At 38.9% G+C, this 23272-nt stretch overlaps 1 protein-coding gene across 1 annotated transcript; it reads left to right on the forward strand.

The window, feature by feature from the left end:
• Window positions 1-4338: 4338 nt before the first annotated feature.
• sik1 (salt-inducible kinase 1) lies at window positions 4339-21518 on the forward strand. Its single transcript, XM_084421502.1, has 14 exons — window positions 4339-4620; window positions 11545-11743; window positions 12148-12264; window positions 14529-14592; window positions 15037-15198; window positions 15477-15601; window positions 15828-15951; window positions 16045-16265; window positions 16664-16813; window positions 16907-17017; window positions 17360-17585; window positions 17670-17924; window positions 18053-18266; window positions 18559-21518. The coding sequence occupies exons 2-14, from the start codon at window positions 11591-11593 to the stop codon at window positions 19043-19045; spliced, it is 2409 nt and encodes an 802-aa protein (XP_084277628.1). The 5' UTR covers window positions 4339-4620; window positions 11545-11590; the 3' UTR covers window positions 19046-21518.
• Window positions 21519-23272: the final 1754 nt, after the last annotated feature.

The raw sequence follows: 23272 nt of genomic DNA on the forward strand, positions 1-23272 counted from the left end.
TCTCATTGCCTTAAGGAACAAGCGTTGATGACGTGCGATGTCTGTGCGAGCAGGTGCGCGGAGGTATGAAAATACATACAGGTAGGTAGGACATCCTATCATTACATTCAGACATTTTGTGGTCCTGAGACTTCCACAGATGATAAATGTACATTGTTTTTCTGTTTTCCAATTTGTGTTTTATGCTAATAAGACATGTCTGAGTGCTCATGAATATTTGCCTATACTTTAGCTCAATGGTGCATCTTAATAATAATAATGGTGCAGAATGTCAGAATATGGAACCTAAATGGTTTGCAAATGCCATTTGAGGTTGACTTTAATGTGAAAGGGCAGTTTCTCTGAAAAAGTCTAATTTGAGAATCGATATTATAACTGTGCAATGACCTAAATGTTTGTTGGGATTAAATCACTCAAGGTTAAGAGTCTAGAGCAGAGCCCAGGTGGCATCATGTGACAGGTTGCATAACAAACAGGATCATATGAAAGTCAGATTACATTCAAAGCAGAAAGATATGCAAACAGGTTGGGTTAAAGTCATCTGCAATGCAAACCGTGTGCTGCGGTACGTGCGGAGCTCCACTGTGACCTTTAGGGCAGTGCAGCATTGATGCTTTAGGTACAGTAAGGTGAAAGCATGACATTTGAGTCAGCTCATTTCTTTGCATTGTGTTTGCATTCCTCCAGCCGAGCACAGATTAACCAGCAGCGTGGGATGACCTGCTTTTTTTTTCACCTTTCTTCCTCGGTCTGTGGAGGAGGTATCGTGTTGATTTGCCTCCCCCATCAACTGTATCTACCTCATTCCCCTTTTCCATTGTTTTTTTGTTTGTTTTTTTTCTCGAGTGATGCTCTGGCATTTCAGCAGTTGTCCAGTGTCTGGTTTGTTTATTCTCTCGGTCTATTCCATTTCCACCATGACTCAGAAAACTTTTTGACACCACTAGAAACGGAGCGGAAAAGTTTGTGTTTAATGTCTCACCACCAACACCAAGAAACTCCTCCGAAGACTTTTGCGTGGGCGGCGTGTCCTCTATTTCTGAAAGGTCGTTTGCTTTTGAGGGAGACCCCTCATTAATGTCACGACTTGAAGATACTATATTGGGTTTTCTTTTCAGAGCTATCAAAACCAAAAGGAGTCCCCAACCTCCGCCTAGTGTGAAAAAAAATGAAATTTAGGTGCTTTCCGCAACCGTCCTGCCTTTAAATTGTGTATTCGCAGAAAGTGACTAATCCAGATATTTCAAAAAAAAAATGTGACAAAATAAATAGAATTCTTTTAAAACACAGGAGATAACAATATTTGACTCAAAGGAGACATCTTTTGCGTAAGAGACTCTATTAGGAAAGAATCTGCTGTCCTTTTTTGAAGAATTGGAAGCAGTAATGTCTGAATTATGACTTATGGAGCAGCTTAAAAGCCTTTAATCTGAAACATATTTGTTTTTTCTGGAAGGTAATCTTCGTCATCTGTTTGACAGATGAGTTGAGGTCACAGAAAGTAAGACATTAAACATTAAACACCTGATGATAATGAGGGTAATGGCGCGTTTCATTCCATGACAAACAAGTATGTGTTTTACGATCCTTAACTGTCATCTATGCAATGTGATGTATTGCTACCATCATTTTAGACTTCTGCGTCTGTTTCAGTGTTGACGCACCAATAACCACTAGATCTTTATCTTTATCAACCATTAAAGTCCTCTGTGGGGTTGCCTCAGGCATAAATCAATGCACTGGTGTGTGTGTGTGTGTGTGCCTGAATGAGACTGTGTGTCCACAGGGAGAGGTTTGCAAGCAAAAGCTTGTGTGTCTACATATTTGTGTGCACGTGTAAGATCTCTGAGATATGCTAATGACAATGCGGTATATGCTCTCTATGGACATAAGCATTGTCATATAGATCAGCGCTGTGTATACACAATGAATGATGCACCACTCCCTCTCTTGTTGAGCTGCAGAACATATTAATCACAACCTTGACTTTGAGAAGGAGACTTGAATCTTGCAAAGAGCCCTGTAAGTGGTGTTTCTAAGAACAAAATTGCGCAATACAGTCGCTGCAGGTATAAAGGTGTATATGCATATTTGCATCTATTTCTTGTAAATATTGCAATTTAGGGAGGTGTAACGATACCCACATGTCACAATTCGATACATATCATGATACTGAACTAACAATACGATATTATGGCGATACTCCAAGACATCTGGTAAAAGGTTAAGAAAAAATGTAATGTTGATCAAAATGGTAAATTCGATGTTACATTGCGGGTGTAAATGAATATGCTTGGACTTGGTGCTGATAACCCAATGCACAGGACAATAGAGACACCAGCATAAAAATATTCATGAATCTGAAGCTGAAAATACAGAATTATTTAAGACGATTATGCTTTCACTCTGTCACTGGCTAGATACATTTAAAATAATATAGGCCACTTTTTACTGGTAACATAAGACATTTGGCATTATCATTACCCACAAATATTCCCCCATTGCATTATTATACATTTTATTTATCATTATATATAGCAGTTTAATGTAGTACTGACACTGAAACTCTTAAAACTAGATTTTTTTCTCACACAGCAATTTTTATTTCGGGTGAACTACTGTATACACAATACATATTGTCACTATCCACAATACATATTGTTCGATTTTTTGTATTGTGATATATTCTGACACGATATATTGTTACACCCCTATTGCAATTGCAATGTGCCCTTTGAACATAATTTCAAAATGGCTTCTGTCATGAAACTCTGGATGGCGCTGGCTGATGGATCCTTTACACAACCTGATGGCATTTACATCGTTTACTACATGGCACAAGCTGATTGGTTCCTCTTGTATCTGCAGCCAATGAGCTTGCTGCTCAACATTTAAATAGCTGGTTAGCATTTGCTATGGCAGTTTGCAGTTTCAGTGTTCCTCTGAAACCCTCCACCTTCCCCAGCTCCACCTGTATATATTGCTACGGGTAATTGTATATATGCTATCTGTGTGTTGTACATGCCACAGCAGTGTATCTGTGTTTGTATTGGCAGTAACAAGTCCCTTGCTCTGCAGCAGCAGTAATAACAGCAGCATAGCAGATCTATACCTACAAGACCAAATTAACACAGTCATATAACCATTTCTATGCTAAAAATCTTTATGCAACTGTTAGGAATTGGTGTAGCTGAAAAACTCAAACCTGTTAGCCGCGGTTGTCCACATACTTGTGGTTATGTAAAATACTTTATGCAGTATTAGTAATGACAAAATGTAATATTTGAGAAAGTATGACATGAAATATAAAATTCTTTATAATGCTGTTAGTTTTGTCAATGAAACCACGTTTATAAAATAAATGGTGTGTGTGTATGCGTAGGTCATTTTATCCCTTCAGTTGTAAAGCTTTTAAAATGGGAGGAAGTTAAATTAGATTTAGTGGGGGGGTTTGTACTTTTTTTATGTATTGTTGTGTATTTACACAAGCAAGCACATACCTCCAGGAAAATAAATGAAGACTAACTGAACTGAACAGGTTTTACCTCAGGTTGCAGGCTCAAATCACTATGGATAAAAATATTTGCTAAATGGTAATCTGCAATTTACTTTCTTAGTAAATATCCATCTGAACATACTATTTAAGCTATGTATTTACATATGCAGATAAATACAAAAATAAATGTATATATACATTTGACACACGTATGAACTAGAGTTTCAATAGCATGTAGATGTGGGGACAAATACTCACTGCTGCAGCAGCCTGAATATTATGCTAAATAGGGAGAAATTGAACTCACTTTTAAAAAGGGCAAAATAAATGTGAACTAAATTAGCTGCCATAATAAATTCCCCAAATGCCAGATGGAAATATCCCTTTATGTGGAAAAATACAGCAAAAACAATAAATAAGCTAATGCATACTGTGAACTTAGATGTAGGTTACCCCATCGCTCCAAAACAAACATGCATCCTCATTTGCGTCCACACACCAGAATCATAATTCATTATCTGTATTCCTCAAATAACACAAGCATGTCGAGCAAGTTGACAGCTGTGAGCGCGCGCGCGGAGTATGCATGCATGCCTTCCAGCAGGTGGAGCAGACTCTGAGCCTCCACATAACACTAACAGCTTGAGAGCAGGCGACACATCTCTGCCACTGGCGTCATCGTCCTCATCTCCAAGCAACCCCTCCATCAGCACTGGCGTCACCGTACGACGAGCCCGCACAGTTGCTCGGCAACTTCTGCCTTGTGCGCTCGCGCCCAGCTCAGAGCTCTGACGCGAGTGTGACGTTAATGAGGCGGGTATCAGTTTGTTATGGCAAGAGGAGGAGGAGGAGGAGTCCCTCATCACACCATGAGCCTGTAGCGTTTGTCTCATGCCAGCAGAACTGCTCTAGACTAGAGCGGAGCCTCAGTGGCCGGAGCGGCACTTTGTACATAGTAGCGCGCTCCGTGAAAAGTGTATATCGTTGTACATAGGAACTATATTCAAGACAGAATAAGAACAACATATTTTCCCTTCAAAATTTGCACAAGGAATAAATTGTAAATGCAGACTTAAAAATCATTTGTGCTGTGGAAGGAGTTGGATTTTATTCATGTGTTAAAGGTAAGCGTATTTTCGGTTTTGTTACTTTGACATGACGTGCATGTGTACAGTTAATGTCTAACAGATATAAACACTTTGTCGTTATATACCTAGTTGTTTAGTTGTTTTTATTTATTTGTTTCTAATTTGATATTTCTCACTGAATTCCAAGGACATTTATGGACGTTGTGCGCTGCTTTTACTTGTTAGCCTATTTGCGGTTAGTTTTAAGATGATAGCAATTTGAATGCTATAATTTGAATGACTATTCCACTTAAATTAACTTGCTTTTAAGTGAGCTGAAGATATGTTATATAGCTATCAGTGCATCTTAAAAATAAAATGTTATTAGGAGATTTGATTTATTGATGTATGAAGCACTCATAGACTGTTTTGTGAAGGCTGTGATTGCATGTGTAAGAATCATTGCTAATGAATAATAATAATAATAATTAAAGCTGCAAGCAGCATTTATCGGGGTTCAAGCAATTAAGGCCTTTAAGGCCTGTAAGCATAAAACCATCAAAAGTTATTAAGATTTATTTAGCATGCATGTAACTACTGACATAATAGATGAAAAAGACCATTTACCATAAGAAATATATGGTTTGAAAGCTTTTTAACAGTTATAGCGCCACCTTTGGTCGGATCTCCATAAAATTTGGCATGCTTATTAATGATGTTATTTCACATATCTTCACCAATTTTTGTGAAGTTCAGAGTTTTTATTTAGGATTTATAGGCTTTTTTATTTATTTTGCCCTGCCCATTTTATAAATTACCCTATTACAGCCATCCAAATGCAAAAGTTCAACTTTTTTTTGATAATTATTGATCTAGAGAGTCCAGAGAATTGTCCTAGACTGGTCTGGTTCCGATCGGGCGAAAAACCAGGGACTAGTTCGCAAAAGTAGGTTTTTAACATATTCATGAATATTTAATGAACTGTTTGATTGACAGCAATAGTTCTTGAGGCAAAGTTGTTCAAGATGAGGAGGTCTATCAAATGATATGCATTTTGTGACAATAAGTGTAACACCACGTGATTACAGAGCCATTAAACTCGTTAGCGCCAACTAGTGGCCGATTTCTTTCAAAATTCTTACAGACCTTTAGGGCCATGAGTCGAATATGCCCATCGAGTTTCGTTCCGATTGGACTCCGTTAACCTTGTCTAATAGGTGCTCAAATTTCATTGGCCGATGGCGGCCATGTTTTTCAAGATACACCAATGTCCTCATAGATATACATGGCACCTTGGACCAAGACACTGCATACCAATTTTCAAGTCAATCGGACTAACGGTCAGGTGGTTATAGCCTGTTTTATGTTTTTGTCATGTTATAGCGCCACCATGTGGCCAATCGCCGCGTTTTTTTTACTGTGACCTCAGATTGACCTCTTACACATGTGTACCGAGTTTGGTGAAGATACCTCATTTACTTCTGGAGTTATAGCCATTTTAGTAAAATAGGCGCCGCCTTCTTCGAACGTTTTGGCGCCCCTTAGTGACCGTGAATCGAAATTTCAACTTTTTTTCGATAATTATTGATAATCAGACTCCAGACAACATTTCTGCACTGGTTTGGTTCCGATCGGGCGAAAAACCTAGGACTAGTTCACAAAAGTAGGTTTTGGACAAAATCCAAAATGGCGGAAAAATTTGCATACCGGAAATGAAATCCTTGAGGCCTTTTTTGTTCGGCTTGACCCAAGGATTCCAATGATATAAGACACTTGAGTCTGTGACAAACGGTTAATGAGATTTAAGCAAAAATGTGCAATTTTTTTGTTTTTTGCGCTGTAGCGCCACCTATTGGCCAATCTGGGTCATATTCTCTGAACCTCTCCTCGATTTTTGTACTACCTTCTGGCCAAGTTTCAAGTCTCTAGCCCTTACGGTTTGGGCTGCACGATGCGTTTTAGCGGAGAAGAAAAATAATAATAATAAAAATCCTTACAATTACAATAGGGTTTCAGCATTTCATGCTTGAACCCCTAATAATTAAAGCTGCAAGCAGCATTTATCGGGGTTCAAGCAGTTAAGGCCTTTAAGACCTTTAAGCACAAAAGCATCAAAAGTTATTAAGTTTTATTTAGCAAGCATTTAACCACTGACATATATGACTCCAACGTCACAGTCAGTGTTATGCTGGGATTCACTCATTTTTCAGCGGTCTTTTGCAAACAGGAGATTTACACATGAAGGAGAAAACAATGGTGTTTGAGGCTCACGGTATGTCAGTTCCATGTCCAGAACTCTTATCATTCAACTATGCCAAGATAAATACAGTTTTCAATTGTATGGCACCTTTAAAATAGATGATTAGTAATGTAATGCTTACTTGCAGTCTGAAATGGCTTTAACAAAAGAAGAAAAATATTCTTAGATTTCTGTTCATTCTAATCATGTACAAATAAAGTAGCACAGTAAGATTACATTTATTTGAATGCATTAGTGAGTGTGTGATTGTGCTGTGTGTGCAGCTTATCAATACTAAAAGTGAAGGTGTAGTTGATATCTTTGGTGATAATATCTGTAATCATAAAAAACAAAAACAATTAAGAAATAAAGAATTAAAATTACAAATAATATTCTATTAAGATATGAGTTACAATAACATGATTTGTAATAGTAATAATATCAATAATATATGCACAATACACACAGTTTAGACTATCAGGTCTGTGTTTTACAAAAACATTAGTATTGCAGCCAATGTGAGTCTGTGGGATTTATAAACAGACAAAATATGATTTGAAATGTTATTTTAATGATTTTATTAAGTTTAAACAATATTTCAAATGGGAAAAAAATGAAAAATAATATTTTAGTGGGTAGAATGAACCAATGAGTGTTCTTCTTCTGGTGGTTAAAATGTAAATGAAAACAATAATACTTAAACAATAATACTTAATACACTAACCATGCTTGAACACACACATGCACACATTTTGTTGTAGATGTAGATATTTAAAATAAAAGATAGGTAACAAAATGATAATTGCAAATCTCCTCTGTATAACACCATTTTCAGATTTCAAATTAATCACTGAGAGGCAGAATTGTTCAAACTGAGAGCTCAGTACAAATGAAGTGATAAACTTTGACAAAACATGATTGTGTTATAATAGGTGATTTTCATGCAAGTAATTTTATATAGTCCAAAACTTAATGCAAAAGCACAGATGAAAATATTTTATTAAGTAGAATGTCCTGCAGAGGGCAGTAGAAGACCACTAATTGACTCACTTTCATTTGAAAGACTTTTTTATCCACCAGTAAAACAAAGCAGTTTCTCCATGTTCTTTCCATTAAGCATGCTTACACACACAGACACACACACAGACACAAACACATCCACACACACAAAGACAAATGTTTTCAATGTTTTTAGGATGTGATATTGTGAAAATATCTTCATCTCCTCATCCTGAACAACTTTGACTCAAGAATTACTAATGTCAATCAAACCGTTCATAATCATAATAAAAAAAAAATATATATATATATACAAATATCATAATAAAATAAAAAAACATCATAAAAAAAGATTGCTTCTTAAAGCATTTGTTTATTTCCCAATACTGAAAGCGAATTAAAAGATCATGCGTAATCCTGCTGCTCCCTCTAGTGGACAACAGTGGAATTACAGTCTCCATCTTACAGTTGAAGTGTTTGAATGAATGAATGGGAATTTGGTTTTTCACTTATATCTCGGGAACCAGAAGGCGAAAAATTCTGAAACTCAGAGCATAGATAGTGCTTGAGGAGTCCTGTTGAATGAGACCATCGCAGTGTTTTTGGGCGATTGGGCCCGGGAGTTATGAGGCATATTATTTTGGGGCTTTTATCTCTGGAATGCCCAGGGCAAATTACACCACATTTGAATCGATGTTAGCCAAGGACGCGCCCTTTCCAACGAGCTCTCACACAAGGTTCGGGGTGGTCTGGGTCGGGAGTTACGGGCGTTCAAAGTCGGGGTCCCGCGGACTAAAGATCCGCGGGGGGGGGGGGCGCTCCCGAGGCCCGCGACCATACGTTTCGATCAAGAGCCCGGAGACGTCCTTACCATCAAAATTTGAGCGCGCAGCGACTTTCCGTTTTCGAGTTATGAGTGAATTTGTACTGGGGGGGCGTGGCCTAAATGGCGGCCTCCGTTTTTACTTTCGTTTCTGGATTCCATTCATTAATGTGACACAATTGTCAATAGTAATACTTCAATAGATGAGTTTTGACAAAATGTGATTGTAAATGTTAAAATAATGATTTTATAAAGTCTAAATATGAATTATATAGCAATATTAGGGAGTAGTATGATGAAATGACAGCAGGGGGCAGTACAATACCACTTATTGGCTTAATATGCCATGTTATATATTTTTTTACATTTTTAACTGTTATAGAGGCAAATTTTGTCCGATCTGTCTGAAATTTTTCATACTTCTTAAGAGTCACATGTTCTGACTTGTTTTTATTAAAGAGATATAGGCTTTTGGAGACACTTGGTCAAGGCTACATATTGAAGTGACACTATTATAGCCATCCAAATGAAGAAGTTATACTTTTTCTGATAATTATTGATCTAGAGAGTCCAGAGAATTGCACTGCACTGGTTTTGAACATTATTATATGAACATTATATGATTATATGAAAATACCATTTACAGCCAATACGGGCAATTTACCATATAATATATGATTTTAAAGCGTTTTAACAGTTATAGCGCCACCTATTGTCCGATCTCCATGAAATGTTGCATGCTTGTTAAGGATGTTATGTCACATATGCTCACCAATTTTTGTGAAGTTCTGAGTTTTTATTTAGGATTTATAGACTTTTTAGTGTATTTTGCCACGCCCATTTTATAAATGACCCTATTACAGCCATTCAAATGCAAAAGTTCAACTTTTTTTCGATAATTATTGATCTAGAGAGTCCAAAGAATTGTCCTAGACTGGTTTGGTTCCGATCGGGCGAAAAACCAGGGACTAGTTCGCAAAAGTAGGTTTTTAACATGTTCGCGAATATTTAATGAACGGTTTGATTGACAGCAATGGTTCTAGAGGCAAAGTTGTTCAGCATAAGCAGATCTATCAAATGATATGCATTTTGTGATGATAAGTGTAACACCACGTGATTACAGAGCCATAAAACTCATTAGCGCCAACTAGTGGCCGATTTCTTTCAAAATTCTTACAGACCTCTAGGGCCATGAGCCGAACATGCCCATTGAGTTTCGTTCCGATCGGCCTCCGTTAACCTTGTCTAATAGGTGCTCAAACTTCATTGGCCGATGGCGGCCATGTTTTTTGAGATACGCCAATGTTCTCATACACATACATGGCACCTTGGACCAAGACACTGCATACCAATTTTCAAGTCAATCGGAGTAACGGTCAGGTGGTTATAGCCTGTTTTATGTTTTTTTCATGTTATAGCGCCACCATGGGGCCAATCGTCGCGATTTTTTTACTGTGACCCCAGATTGAACTCATACACATGTGTACCAAGTTTGGTGAAGATACCTCATTTACATCGGGAGTTATAGCCATTTTAGTAAAATAGGCCCCTCCCACAACGTACGTTTTGGCGCCCCTTAGCGACCGTGAATCGAAATTTCCACTTTTTTTCGATAATTATTGATATTCAGACTCCAGAGAACATTTCTGCACTGGTTTGGTTCCAATCGGGCAAAAAACCAGGGACTAGTTCGCAAAAGTAGGTTTTTGACAAAATTCAAAATGGCGGAAAATCTATCATGGCGGAAATGAAATCGGAGATATACGTTTTGTTCGTCAGGCATCCAGCTTTCCAATGATATAAGACACTTGAGTCTACGACATACGGTCTAGGAGTTATGAACAGTTTCGCGCTTTTGGTTGCTATAGCGCCACCTATGGGCCAATCGGGGTCATAATCTCTGAACCTTTCCTCGATTTTTGTACTACCATCTGTCAAAGTTTCAAAGTTCCAGCTCTTACGGTTTGGGCTGCACGATGCGTTTTACGGCGGAATAATAATAATAATAATAATAAAAATCAGCACAATTACAATAGGGTTTCAGCACTTCGTGCTTGAACCCCTAATAATAAAAATCAGCACAATTACAATAGGGTTTCAGCATTTCATGCTTGAACCCCTAAAAATCAGTACAATTACAATAGGGTTTCAGCACTTCGTGCTTGAACCCCTAATAAGAAGAGACGTTTTGGACAGTTATAGCGCCACCTATTGTCCGATCTTCACGAAACTTGGCATGCTTCTTCACCATGTTCTGACACATATGCTCATCGATTTTTGTGAAGTTTGGGGTTTTCCCTTAGGTTGTATAGGCTTTTGAGTGTTTTTATGTCCCACCCCTTTCCTAAATGACCCTGTTACAGCCAGGCCAATGCAAAAGTTCAACTTTTTTTCAATAATTATTGATCTAGAGAGTCCAGAGAATTGTCCTAGACTGGTCTGGTTCCGATTGGGTCAAAAACCAGGGACTAGTTGGCCAAAGTAGGTTTTGGACAAATTTGCCCATAACAATTTTTTTTTTTGCTCGTAGGGGAATTTGGAGATAGCCATTTTGTCCGTCTGGAGCCAGGGATCACAGTGATGCTAAAATTGAGATTCTAGGACAAACTGTCTAGGAGTTATGAGCAATTTAGTAAATGTGGTCATTATAGCTCCACCTATGGGCCAATCTGGGCCATACTTTGATAGGTTCTCCCCAAATTGAGGACTACCATCTGGCAAAGTTTCAAGGTTCCAGGTCTTACGGTTTGGGCTGCACGGTGCGTTTTAGCGGAGAAGAAAAATAATAATAAAAATCAGTACAATTACAATAGGGTTTCAGCACTTCGTGCTTGAACCCCTAATAATAATAATAATAATAATTTGAAAGTTCAGTATTATTATTGCACATTTATAACTCACTATTGATTGTTTATTGCAGATCAAATTAAGTTATCGCTGCGCTTAGGCACACACAAACCGGCATCATGGTTATAATGACGGACAGCATTACGGGCTCTCGGTCAAGTTGTGCCCAGTCCAGGCCTCTGCAGGTCGGCTTCTATGAGATCATCAGAACCCTCGGCAAAGGAAACTTTGCTGTAGTGAAACTGGCCAGACACAAAGTAACGAAAACACAGGTAAGACTCCTGCATCATGCAATGCCTCAATATAGCCTAATGTTTTTTTTTTTATGTTTTTTTTTACTTTTATATATATATTGTTTTATTCTTTCAAATCGGTCAATAACAATAGGTCTAATAAGAATAATAATACTGTACACTGTAAAAAAAAAAAATATATATATATATATGGTAAAAAAATGTGGACAACAAATGTTTTATATTGCTTTAACTCATCAAAATAAGTTAAGCAATTTTCAACTTTTTTTAGTAAGTTATACAAGATTCAACACTTTTTTTTTCAAGTCAGTTTCATGTAATGTAAGTTGAAATGACTTAAATGTCCAAGCTGATTGAACTTAAAAATGTAATAAATAAATATTCTGCATAAACAAAGTGCATTTTATTGCATTTCCATGCAGGTTGCAATCAAAATAATTGATAAAACAAGACTGAACTCTGCCAACCTGGAGAAAATCTACAGGGAGGTTCAGATCATGAAGCTGCTCAATCACCCTCACATCATAAAGCTCTATCAGGTAAGTTATTGGATTTGTAAAGCTAATAATGATGTTATAATTACAAATAAAAGCCCGATAAACTCCCTGGATTAATGTCTGAGGGAGTGTTGTGTGTTTTAGCATGCTCAGTGACATTAAGAGAGTGTGGAGTGAATGTCTAAGTGTAGGTCATACATATGGTGAGGTGTTCTTCCCTGGAAGTTCATCTGGATATCTTGCAAAGTATAAATAGACTGAAGTTACTTTCTCGCTTGCATCCAGCTTCTGCATAGCAACTCTCCACTGCATTACACTGTTAATTATGTTTTGTCAGATCACCTAAACCTTTTTTTATTGAATTAAAAATATATATGACAGAAAGAAAATGTGAAAATATAATAGAAGCAGAAATAGATCCTTAAAGTAAGAACTGCAGGGTTTTGCTAAAACGATGTAGTAGCAATGGCCGTTTTTATTTTCATTAAAAAAATTCTGATTCAAGGCTGTTTTGAGGTGATTTGTTGGCTTTTAGATCACTTTTTTTTTTTTCTTTTTTTTTTATATTGGACAATTCTGTGTCCAAAATGTGTGGTTTTGCCTGGAAATAAGAGACACAGAAAAGGAGAAAGTGTGTTGGACATAAGGATTCAGGATCTAAATCTCAGACTTAATTAACACGGGTGGAAGCCAAGTGCAATGTGTCTGCAGAGTCACGTGAAGCTAGCTGTCTGTAATGAGGAAAAATCTCTAAGAAGTATAATCTAATTTGATCCCTGGGCTTGTTTTGTCACCATAGTTTGGCTCACACACTCATGGCAAACAGTGGCAGGCTAGTACAGGGTGCTAAAGCGTCAGCGCATTCTTGCTCTCATAGCCTGTACCATTTAAGTATGTTTTGTTCAGATTAGCATTTTGCGGATTATACTGGAGAAATTTTTTCCCGAGGTTGCGGGAACCTAAAATCCTTGGGAATAACATCTCAGCTCACTGCTTTGGATCTGACCCCTCACATTTGTAAGAGGTGGAATTTTTGGGAACTGAGCAGCATCATTTGATATGAGCTTGATGTGCTTTTCCTTCAGCATATTCTTACATATTAATTAAAACATACCTTAATGTCATCCAACATATGAGCCGATGACTGCAATATCAGTAAGAATCCTTCACGAAAGCGTCCTGGATTTTCAGCTCATTTTGGTGTCGGATAACCTGGAATGTAACTCTCCTTTCATAACTTAAACCCTGTTTATTTAAAGGAGAAAGCCTTTGAGATGAAAAATAGGGAACTTGTGACCCATGACCCTTCATGATAAACTGTTTCCGTTTTTTTGCTTCTTGTACAAACAGTCCTTTTATTGCCTTTAGCTTCTCGTTCACTTCAGACACACTCTCTTCACAACTAACAATAGTCTCCTTCACTCATCTCCCTCTGCATTAGTGACGGAGGGAGACGTCTCTGTGGGCCAAACAGGCCAGGGTTTCTAAGGAAGCTATGACATCATTGGCACCTCTGGGTTGACATTAAAGGCTGAAGTCTTTGGAAGCTTGGGTTATCTGGAGATAAAGACCCTTTTCCTGCTGTTGCACAGCCTGACTACGTGAGCCATTACACATCGTGTTATGCACTAACCTGAAGTATCGAGTGTCTGAGCTTGTGTATGGATGATTACACAATTTTCTCAGTGATAGAAAAAGAGGACACCACAGAACCTGTTGTGCAACTTTTTCTGGTATCGCAGCAGCGTTTAGTGTTTCTCCCTCAAGCGCTTCCCGTGAACATACGAGAAATTTTTGTGAAGGGTGAGGATGTCATACACCCTCTCTTTTACAATGGTTTACGTTGTTAATGGTTGCACCAGTTCCTTTTGTGTAACTGCATGCCTTTGTGCTCAAACTAGGTCTTATGTGTGAACATGTTTAATGGTTCATAAGAAATGGGTCGGTGAAGATAAAGTTTCAGTTGTCAATAGCTTCTTCAGTGACTTGGACTATTTGTATGTGCTCAGGGCATTCAGTAAATACTTCACTACTCTCTTATGCAATGGTGCATGTCATTACAAACTAACCTGTCCTGTATGAATGACAAGAACTATGAAAGAAGTTGACAGAAAGAGGGAATTTAGTTTAAAAGAGACCATAAGAACACAGAGAACACAAAATGTGTGTTTTTTTAAATAAAATAAAAAGCTAGCAAAATGTGTGGTAATAATAATACAAATGATGATTAACTAATTAATAATATTTATTTGAATGCAAGTGTAATAAACATTTTTTTATAATTCTATGATGTTTTGTCTTTACAGGTCATGGAGACCAAAGACATGCTGTACATTGTGACAGAGTATGCAAGAAACGGAGAAATGTTTGGTAAGTGGAAACACTTTTGTAAATGAATGACTAAGTAATCTGCGAAAAGATTGAAGGGCGTCTATTGTTTTTGACGTCTGTGTCTCTCCCAAAACCTCTTGTCCAGTTGTTGTGGATAATGAGGTCTGACGGGGAAAGAATTATTTAGATCAACGCTGCCGTCAGAGCAGTGAGTCAGTGAGTGAGCACAGAGCGAGACAGGTGTTGGATTTTCAAGCTTTATGTAACTGTAAAAGGGATAAGCTGCTGTACCTCTGCTTGTCCTCACCACCTAGGGATTTAAACACATATATAACATATCTGTCTCTTCACCTGTCAAATACTCAGCCTTTAAAAAAATAACAATGGCTGTCTCCCCAGATAAACCGTAGGCTTGGTTATGTCTTTATATGGTGTTTTTAAGGCAATGTCTCCTCCCTTCCTAAGCCGTCCTCTTTTTTACAGACTATCTGACTTCCAATGGAAGGATGAGTGAAAACGATGCTCGTAAGAAGTTTTGGCAGATTCTGACAGCGGTGGACTACTGCCACCGACACCACATAGTCCACAGAGACCTCAAAACTGAAAACCTGCTGCTAGATGCCAACATGAACATCAAGCTGGCAGGTGAGCAGAGAAAATAAGCTTTTTAGGGTTCACATATTGATGTGCCCTGCTCATAAACCCATGCAGTGCCAGACTTTAAGTGTCTTAAAAAGAAAGTAATTACTGTATTCACAGGATCAGTAATACAATTAAGTAATCAAACCAGTCTGCTTCTTTGTACCAACACAAGTCATTCATTATATACTTTTATTTCAGGAATTTACACTATTCTGAAACAATTTAATGAGTAATGAGTCTTTTCATCAACAAAGAACTTACTTCTGTTCTGTTTTTTCCAGACTTTGGATTTGGAAACTTCTACAATGCCGGTGAGCCTCTCTCCACGTGGTGTGGAAGCCCTCCATATGCTGCCCCAGAGGTCTTTGAGGGGAAGGAGTATGAGGGGCCACAGTTAGACATTTGGGTATGTTCATTGTTTGTATTTTCACCTGATGTCTTACACAGCTGCTGAATATGAAATTAAAATGATATAATTATGAAAGTATATTGTATACAGTGATTGAAAACCAAAACTATATATAAAAACTACTATATAATATAATATATAACACAGTTCTTTGCTGCCTTGCCAGCACTGGTATAAATGCTTATCTAGTTTAATACATGCTCCAAATGTTTGTCTTTCACAGAGTCTGGGTGTGGTTCTGTATGTGCTGGTTTGCGGGTCCCTGCCCTTTGATGGGGACAGTCTTCCTGCTCTGAGACAAAGAGTGACGGAGGGCCGTTTCAGAATACCATTCTTCATGTCACAAGGTACAGATCTACACTCCATCTTTTCATGTACAATGCTGCAGCTTCATAAAAAAAAAAATGTTTTGACCGAAACCTCCTTATCTCCTTGTCCAGACTGTGAAAATCTGATTCGTAAGATGCTAGTAGTTGACCCTGCCAAGCGGATCAGTGTGGCTCAGATCAAGCAGCACCGATGGATGCTTGTGGATGCCAGTGCACCCCACCAGACCCTTTCCCTGTCCCTTACTGACTACAACTCCAATCTGGGAGACTACAGTGAACCCGTCTTAGGCATCATGCAGACCCTCGGCATTGACAGACAGAGGACTGTGGAGGTGAGAAAATGGGCAGATACAATGGGATTGTAGAGACAGATTATGTGTATGTTACAAACAGTATTGGCTCAGACATTTCCAGCAGGGAAGGGCTTGTTTACCACAGCAAGGGTTAATACATATTGTTCGAAGGGCATTCATTGTCAAATTGTCACCTCAGAATAAAAGCAAAAACCTATCCAGCTTCCTGTGGCTTTAAATATGCTCTTCAGTTGGCACCAAAAGGATAAACACAGTAGCCTCTGTTTTGAAAGCTGCCATATGTTTCTTTTAGCTTTCACTAAAATCCCTTAAGAAGTTAATTATTGATGCAGACTGCCTGTGTTTCATTACACCTGTTAATGTGACACTCAGTATAACCACTGTGTCTAAAACAGTTTTTCAATTGCTCTCCACAGTCTCTCCAGAACAGTAGCTACAACCATTTCTCAGCAATCTATTACCTGCTGCTAGAAAGAGTAAAGGAACACCGCAGCCAACAGCTGAGCCGCCAAAGCGGGGCCTGGACTCAGAGGTCGAGGACAGCATCCGATTCCTCCGCCCCAGAGGTGAGTGTCGAAGCGAGGCCAAGAACATCTCCTGTTTAAGATGAAATCTCCCTCTGCTAACTCAGCCTTTCCTCTGTCCATCTCACTTTCAAGGTGATCCTGGAGTCATCTGACAGCTTCAGAACCTCAGCCTTCCCCATCAGCGCCAAGGTGAACGCTCCTGTCCATTCAGAGATGGAATGTGAACAAGGAGGCCTGTTTCAGGTCAGTACTTCCCCTGAGCTTGAAGTAATTCCTCTTTAGATTGGGGGTCGGCAACTCTGGCCCTCAAGGTCCACTGTCCTGCACGCTCCAACCCTGAACACACAACCTAAGCAAGCTAATCAAAGTCTTCAGGATCACTGTGTTTGATTAGGGCTGAAGCTAAACTTTGCAGGACAGTGGACCTCGATGACTCACCTCTGCCTTAGACCCCTCTCTTTCTAGTTGCTCAGTAAATAGACTCCCTGTCCTGTTTCATATTGCAGATATGCAGTGCACCCCCAATCCCCCTCCTCCATTAGAGACAGGCAGTGGCTAATGTGAATGCCTCCCTCCCTTCCTCAGCGTGTGGTGTGCCCGGTGGAGGCCAGCCTGAACGGGCTCCTGTGGAACCGATCCATCTCCCCCAACAGCCTGCTGGAGACCACCATAAGTGAGGAGGTGCGACCTCATGACCTGGAGGAGGAAGAAGGGATGCTGCAGGTCCAGCCGCCCCATCTGCCCAGCACTACCTCCCGAAGGCATACACTTGCAGAAGTCTCCGCTCGATTCCACAAGTGCAATCCACCCTGTAAGTGAAATGTTAATAATATGGTGACTTTAAGGATTTAATGCACAGATCTGGTTGTTAATTACATCTGTTGTCCTCTTTCAGGTATTGTTGTTAGCCCCTCAGACGGTGCTTCCTCTGACAGCTGTCTGAAGTCCTCCTCAAACCCCAACCCGGCTCTCTTCACTGCTGTAGAGGATCTTTCATCACTGCTCATTTCCGGTACTGGCCCAGGGGCCTTAGCCCCTGCTGGGACACCCCTCACTCTTTCCTCCAACCTACTCTTGCTGAACCAAGGCAGCATGCTTGCAGCCAGCTTTCAGGAGGGGCGTAGGGCTTCAGACACCTCCCTTACACAGGGTGAGTTTAACCAAAAAGGAAAAATGTACTTTGATACACATGTGCCAAGAATCACATCATAGACCTCATGTTGAAAAATCTTAAATGGCTTAAAAAGTTTTCTAACTGGACGGTGACTATTTCTGTAGGACTTAAGGCATTTAGACAGCAGCTGAGGAAGAACACTCGTGCAAAAGGCCTGCTGGGGTTGAACAAGATCAAAGGTCTGGCGCGACAGGTGTGCCCTCCGACCTCATGGTCTAGAGGCAGCCGTGGGTCGCTCGGCCCTCCCTCAAGCCTCCAGAGCTCTAGTGGCCCCCGTGAACGCCGAAGCATGCTGGAGGAAGTACTGCACCAGCAGAGGTGAGAATAAATCTATACCTACGCCAGAATGCTGAAGATTGCTTCAACCCTGTTTGCAGAGGCACCCCAACACTACATATTTTCAAACTCTTTGTAATCAAATACACCTGAAGAAACTTATCAGCTCATTAGTAGAGGCTCTAAGACCTGAAATGGATGGGTCAGTAAATAGACTCCCTGTCCTGATACATCCAAATTGTGCACTGTTGGGGTGCCTCCAGCAACAGGGTTTGGAAACACTGGGGTACATTTCCTGAATATACCTAAACTCTGTTCTTATTTCATCATACAGAATGCTACAGATCCAGCACCAGCCTCAGCCCCAAGTCCAGTCTCAACAGCCCGTGCTCTTCCTCTCACAGTCCCAACCCTCATCTCCTCCCTCCAACAACCTCTTCGCCCCCGCTGCCCTCTTTTCCAACCCCCCGACTCAACCTATCCTTCCCCAGTGCCAGCAGACCTCCATCGCCTTTCAACACAACCTGTGGCAGCAACAGCAGCAGTCTCTTGACTCCTCTTCCTCGTCCCTGTCTCCCGTGACATCTGCTGCCCATCTTCTTGAAGCTCGTCTGCACATCAGCCAGGGGCCACATCTCCACCCTCAGTCCCAACAGCACTTGCAGATCCAGCCCACCATCCTGTCCCAGCGGCCTTTCTCCTTTCTGCCCCACCAGGGCAGTTGGAGCCTGAGCACCAGCACTGAGTATGAACCGGATAACCAGGTGACGGTTTGTGCCGGTCAAAAGCAGCAACTCAGCAGCTGTGTCATGGTTAAGTAAAGAAGGCAAAAACTTTTTGAAGATCTTCAGAGTGATGCTTGCTCCCACCACTCTAAGACCAGAGTGAGCCGGTGGACAATGGTGTTGAGCATCAGAAAAGGCATCTCATTTTGATGATTCTTTCAATAGTTTTCTAATGCAAAGGAGAGACAATTTTACTCTCTCTTCAAGTCCATGACCATGTCTATATGGGTTGGAATGACTAGAGACAATAAGAAGCAATAGCCAACCTCTTCATTGAGCCCATGATCCTTGTCAGGTGGTCCTGCCCACACAGCAATAAAGGACGGGGCTCTGAACAAGAAACCGAAGAGTGTGAGTTTTCATCCATTTGCGAGTGGGTCCACTCATATATAAAACTGGCCTCCGTAATCGTAAATGATTATGTCAGAGATGCTTGTTTATCCTCTATACAAGTATGAAAATAGGACAGTGATGTCTTCCTCACAGATTTTTCCAAGGATTTCCTTTCAGGTCGTGAGCATTTTTTGTTGTTGTTGTTGTTTGTTGTTGTGTTTCACATCTCCAGAGAAGACCAAAGTTGATTGCTTTTTGTTGATTTTGACTTGATTTCTTTCCTAGAAGTTCTTGAAACAAAATGCAGTATCTGAATTATCCTAAACTTCCAAAAACCAAGAAAAATACTGTCATTTCATCTGTGATGTGAAAATGTGTGCAAAGTAGCCACACTATGCCTCCAATTTTTTGTGTGCAATGAAGAGGCGCCTTAGTATGAGGGGAGTTATAAGCTAGATATAAGCACAAGAGGTACTGCAAACTGCATAGTGTTCACTTAGACCAGGTCTTTGAGCTTTCGCTATTTGTGACTATGACTTTAATGCTGATTCATGTTGTGTCACATCCGTACAAAGACACTAGACAATTATAATCACATAAATGTGCACCTACCAATGATTTAATGATATTAGGAGACATTGTAAGGTTTAGCTGTTCAGTTCTGGTCCCTCAAGACTCCTCTTCCATCAGTTCACTACCTCCTCCATAACTGATCATTCACCTCAGAAGGCTGCATCTCAACACACACTGTATGAGAATAAGTTAAGCCCATTACAATGTCTTTTTTTGAACCGTGAACAAAGAATATGAGAATAGTGCAATATTTCACATTGAAATGTAGAACCAGGAGAGGAAGCTGTTGAAGGAAAGCAAAAGGTACTTCATGCCTGATAATGTTTTTTTTTAAAGAGCATGTTTTTTTTTTGTTTTTTTTTTCTATTTTGAAATGATTGTATGAAGATCATTTTAACAATGTATTCTGCATGAGCATAGGAAATAAGAGCCTGGCCATTTTCTACAGCTTGTTCTCGTCGTGACAGAGATTGCCTTTGCATCCAGGCTAGCTTGGTAGAATGGGAGAACTAGAAAAATAACAGGAAAAGCCAAAGAGAGAGCGCAGCTAGGGAAAATCAAGAGAAACATACTTTTTCAACAGATGTCATGGTGATGAAAAGCTCTCCTTTTATTAAAGTGTTCAAATCTCCCAGTCTTACTGCTCAGATGTAAGAATTAGCTGCCTCCTCTATAGCTAACAAATATTTGATAAGCAATTGTTTTAGAAAGCAAAGGTCCTCCATTTCTCAGAAAGGTCATGCATTTACATACTCAAATATTTTTTTCTTGATTAAAATGCACACACACATAGATCTTGTAGCGATATAGTTGCATTTTATATTTTTTCTATTTTTAGCTTACAATCTAGGTGCTAGAAGTAGATTTCAAGTGTGTTGGGTTTGTGTGCTATTTATATGACATAATAGTGTGTTACCATTGTTGAAGCTCCACCATTTGCTTGAAGCACTGTTTTCATAGCCCTAAATGATCCTGTTGCATGTCTGTCTTTTGTGAATTCGACATATTTGTGCAATGGTTTCTAGTAGTTTAGAAGAAAGAAAAAAAAATCTGTGCTGTGTTGTTTTCAAATTGGGTCATAAAACAACAGTGTTTGAAACCAGTGCAGGAAAAGATGAGTTGAAGGTAAAGCTATTGAAGATAATGTAAGAAGCAGTGTTAACACCCCTTTCCTTTTTCACTAACCACCAAAACTTGTGCCTTTGTCTGAACAAATCCAATGGTGTCGAAAAAATGTAAGCTTGATTTTAGGATATAAGAAAGATGCAGATGTGTGTAGTTTAAACTCCTTTTGTTAGTTTAAACATCCCATTGTATACTTTAATTTCATTTGCTGTTTGACAGTAATGCACTTTATGATGACAGTTGCTTTTGAAAATAGTGTTTGTTTCCACTGCAGATATGAGTCTGTAGTTACTTTTGAAACACTGTTTTGATGCTGAACTGTAAAAATTTTAATCTGTGACTTTTTTTATTTGGTTTAATTTCCTGAATGTGCTTGCTTGCTGTATGTGTGATTGTACATGGCTGTGTGAAAGTTTATGAGAGATAGTTTTATTTATGTGGCTATTTATTTGAATAAAAATTCACCTCTTGAAATTAATTTATGTGTGTTTGTGTTTTTCCCCACCTTTTTCTGGGTCTCCAGTTGCTTATATCGAATTTCACATTACTATTAAATCATTAGATTCTCAGGAATATTTAAAGACACTATTTTTGACAAATTTACTAAATGCAATACACATATTAAAATGATAAAATATCCCGCCATGCAAAAAAAAATTGTAATCTGTATTTTTGTCTATCGTTTTTGAGTACATAAAATTTAAAATAACAATAAAATAATACACGTTCAAAATAAAGCTTGTTTTCAGGGAATATATCTTTGTTTTGTTAAAACTGTTTTCTAAAAAATGTTAGATTTTTATTTTACTATTGGCTTTTGTTGTTGTTGTTGATCTAACATAACATGGAGGCTTAAACTTAAAACTATTATCTTGTATAAGAAAAAATTATTCAGGAAAAAAAAATATATAGGCTATATATATATATATATATCAGTATAGAATTTATCTTGTTTTAAGGGACATTTTTTACTCAAGTCAAAATTTTTTACTGAATAATGTAATGTGACAGTTTCTGTGGAGAGGATCACAGGTACAGTGGAGTATAAAGCACAGTAAACACATTCCAGTGCATGTGCGCTCATCATGCACTCCAGCTGTAAGCTAGCGGGTGGCTATGTGCCCAGAGAGCTCGGATTGATCTATGCTGGGAATTCCACGCTCATACGTTCAGCCCCAAAGCCAGCGGTCCATGCCAATCATTCTGACTGGATGCCCTGCTCCAACCTATAAGCTCAAACGCCTGCTCACAGCGTGTCAGAACTTCTGTCACATAGACTCTGATTGATGACTCTTCCGTAAATACCTTTGTGTGTATATCCAGATCACTCTGCTGCACTCATAGCTAGACTGCTGATCTCATGATGTGGTCCTGCAGAAAAACACCAATTACCAGGAAGAGGCTGTTCTCTGTTCATGCTTCATCATTTCATAAACATCAAGTGTTTTAAATGTACACAACAAAAACCTGGTCGGAACTATAATAACACTAAATCATATGAGATTGTCATGAAACGCTATGAAAAGACGTGAAAATTAGAATCTACATCAGCACTGAACAAAATGTAGATATTAAGCATATTTCCCCAAAGCAAAATTGTTTTCTTGAAAGACATTTATCATACAGTATATTAGGTTATCAGGACTATCTAAACAAATTTACATAATATGTAGGCAATTTTTTGTCTAGTTTTTGTGCACAAATATCAATATGATAATAAAAATAATACATTAAATAAAACTAGATAAAGTTTGAAGACAAAGTTTGATGTTGACCTGAAAGCCAGGTCTGAAAGTTTAAAATAACATTGAAAAACATGAAGTTTGAAGGGTTTACAAAAGATTTGACTAGCTTGTTTAAGCATGTTGCTAGCATGTTTTTAGCACGTAACTAACATGTTTTAACAAATTGTTCGCATGTTTTAGCATGTTGCTTGCATGATTTAAAGCTATATGTAATTTTTTCGCCGCTAGGGGTCGCTAACCTCTTACAACAACAAAGGCGTATATTGATGACACATAAGCATTAAGCAGAATTATGGATCTTGTCAGGCTGATGGATCTAATAATGTTTATGGATGAGGGAATACATTGATATTTTTAACATGACTGTGGTATGAAGCCGGGCGCGATTGCTAATGAGAGACATATATCAGCGCCACACGCGAGGCCCGCGGATATAAAGGAATAAGGACAGTTAATTCAACCGAACTATCCGCAAGTGCTTTATTAC

Source organism: Rutilus rutilus (assembly GCF_951802725.1).
Source record: "Rutilus rutilus genome assembly, chromosome: 10".
NCBI classification, from domain to species: Eukaryota; Metazoa; Chordata; class Actinopteri; order Cypriniformes; family Leuciscidae; genus Rutilus; species Rutilus rutilus.

Bases quoted from the DNA above. Each gene is read 5' to 3' on its own strand.
- sik1 (XM_084421502.1), top strand. From the start codon at position 11,591: ATGGTTATAATGACGGACAGCATTACGGGCTCTCGGTCAAGTTGTGCC. The intron at 15,199-15,476 runs GTGAGCAGAGAA...TGTTTTTTCCAG, and splicing joins CATGAACATCAAGCTGGCAG to ACTTTGGATTTGGAAACTTC. The intron at 17,925-18,052 runs GTGAGTTTAACC...CTATTTCTGTAG, and splicing joins AGACACCTCCCTTACACAGG to GACTTAAGGCATTTAGACAG.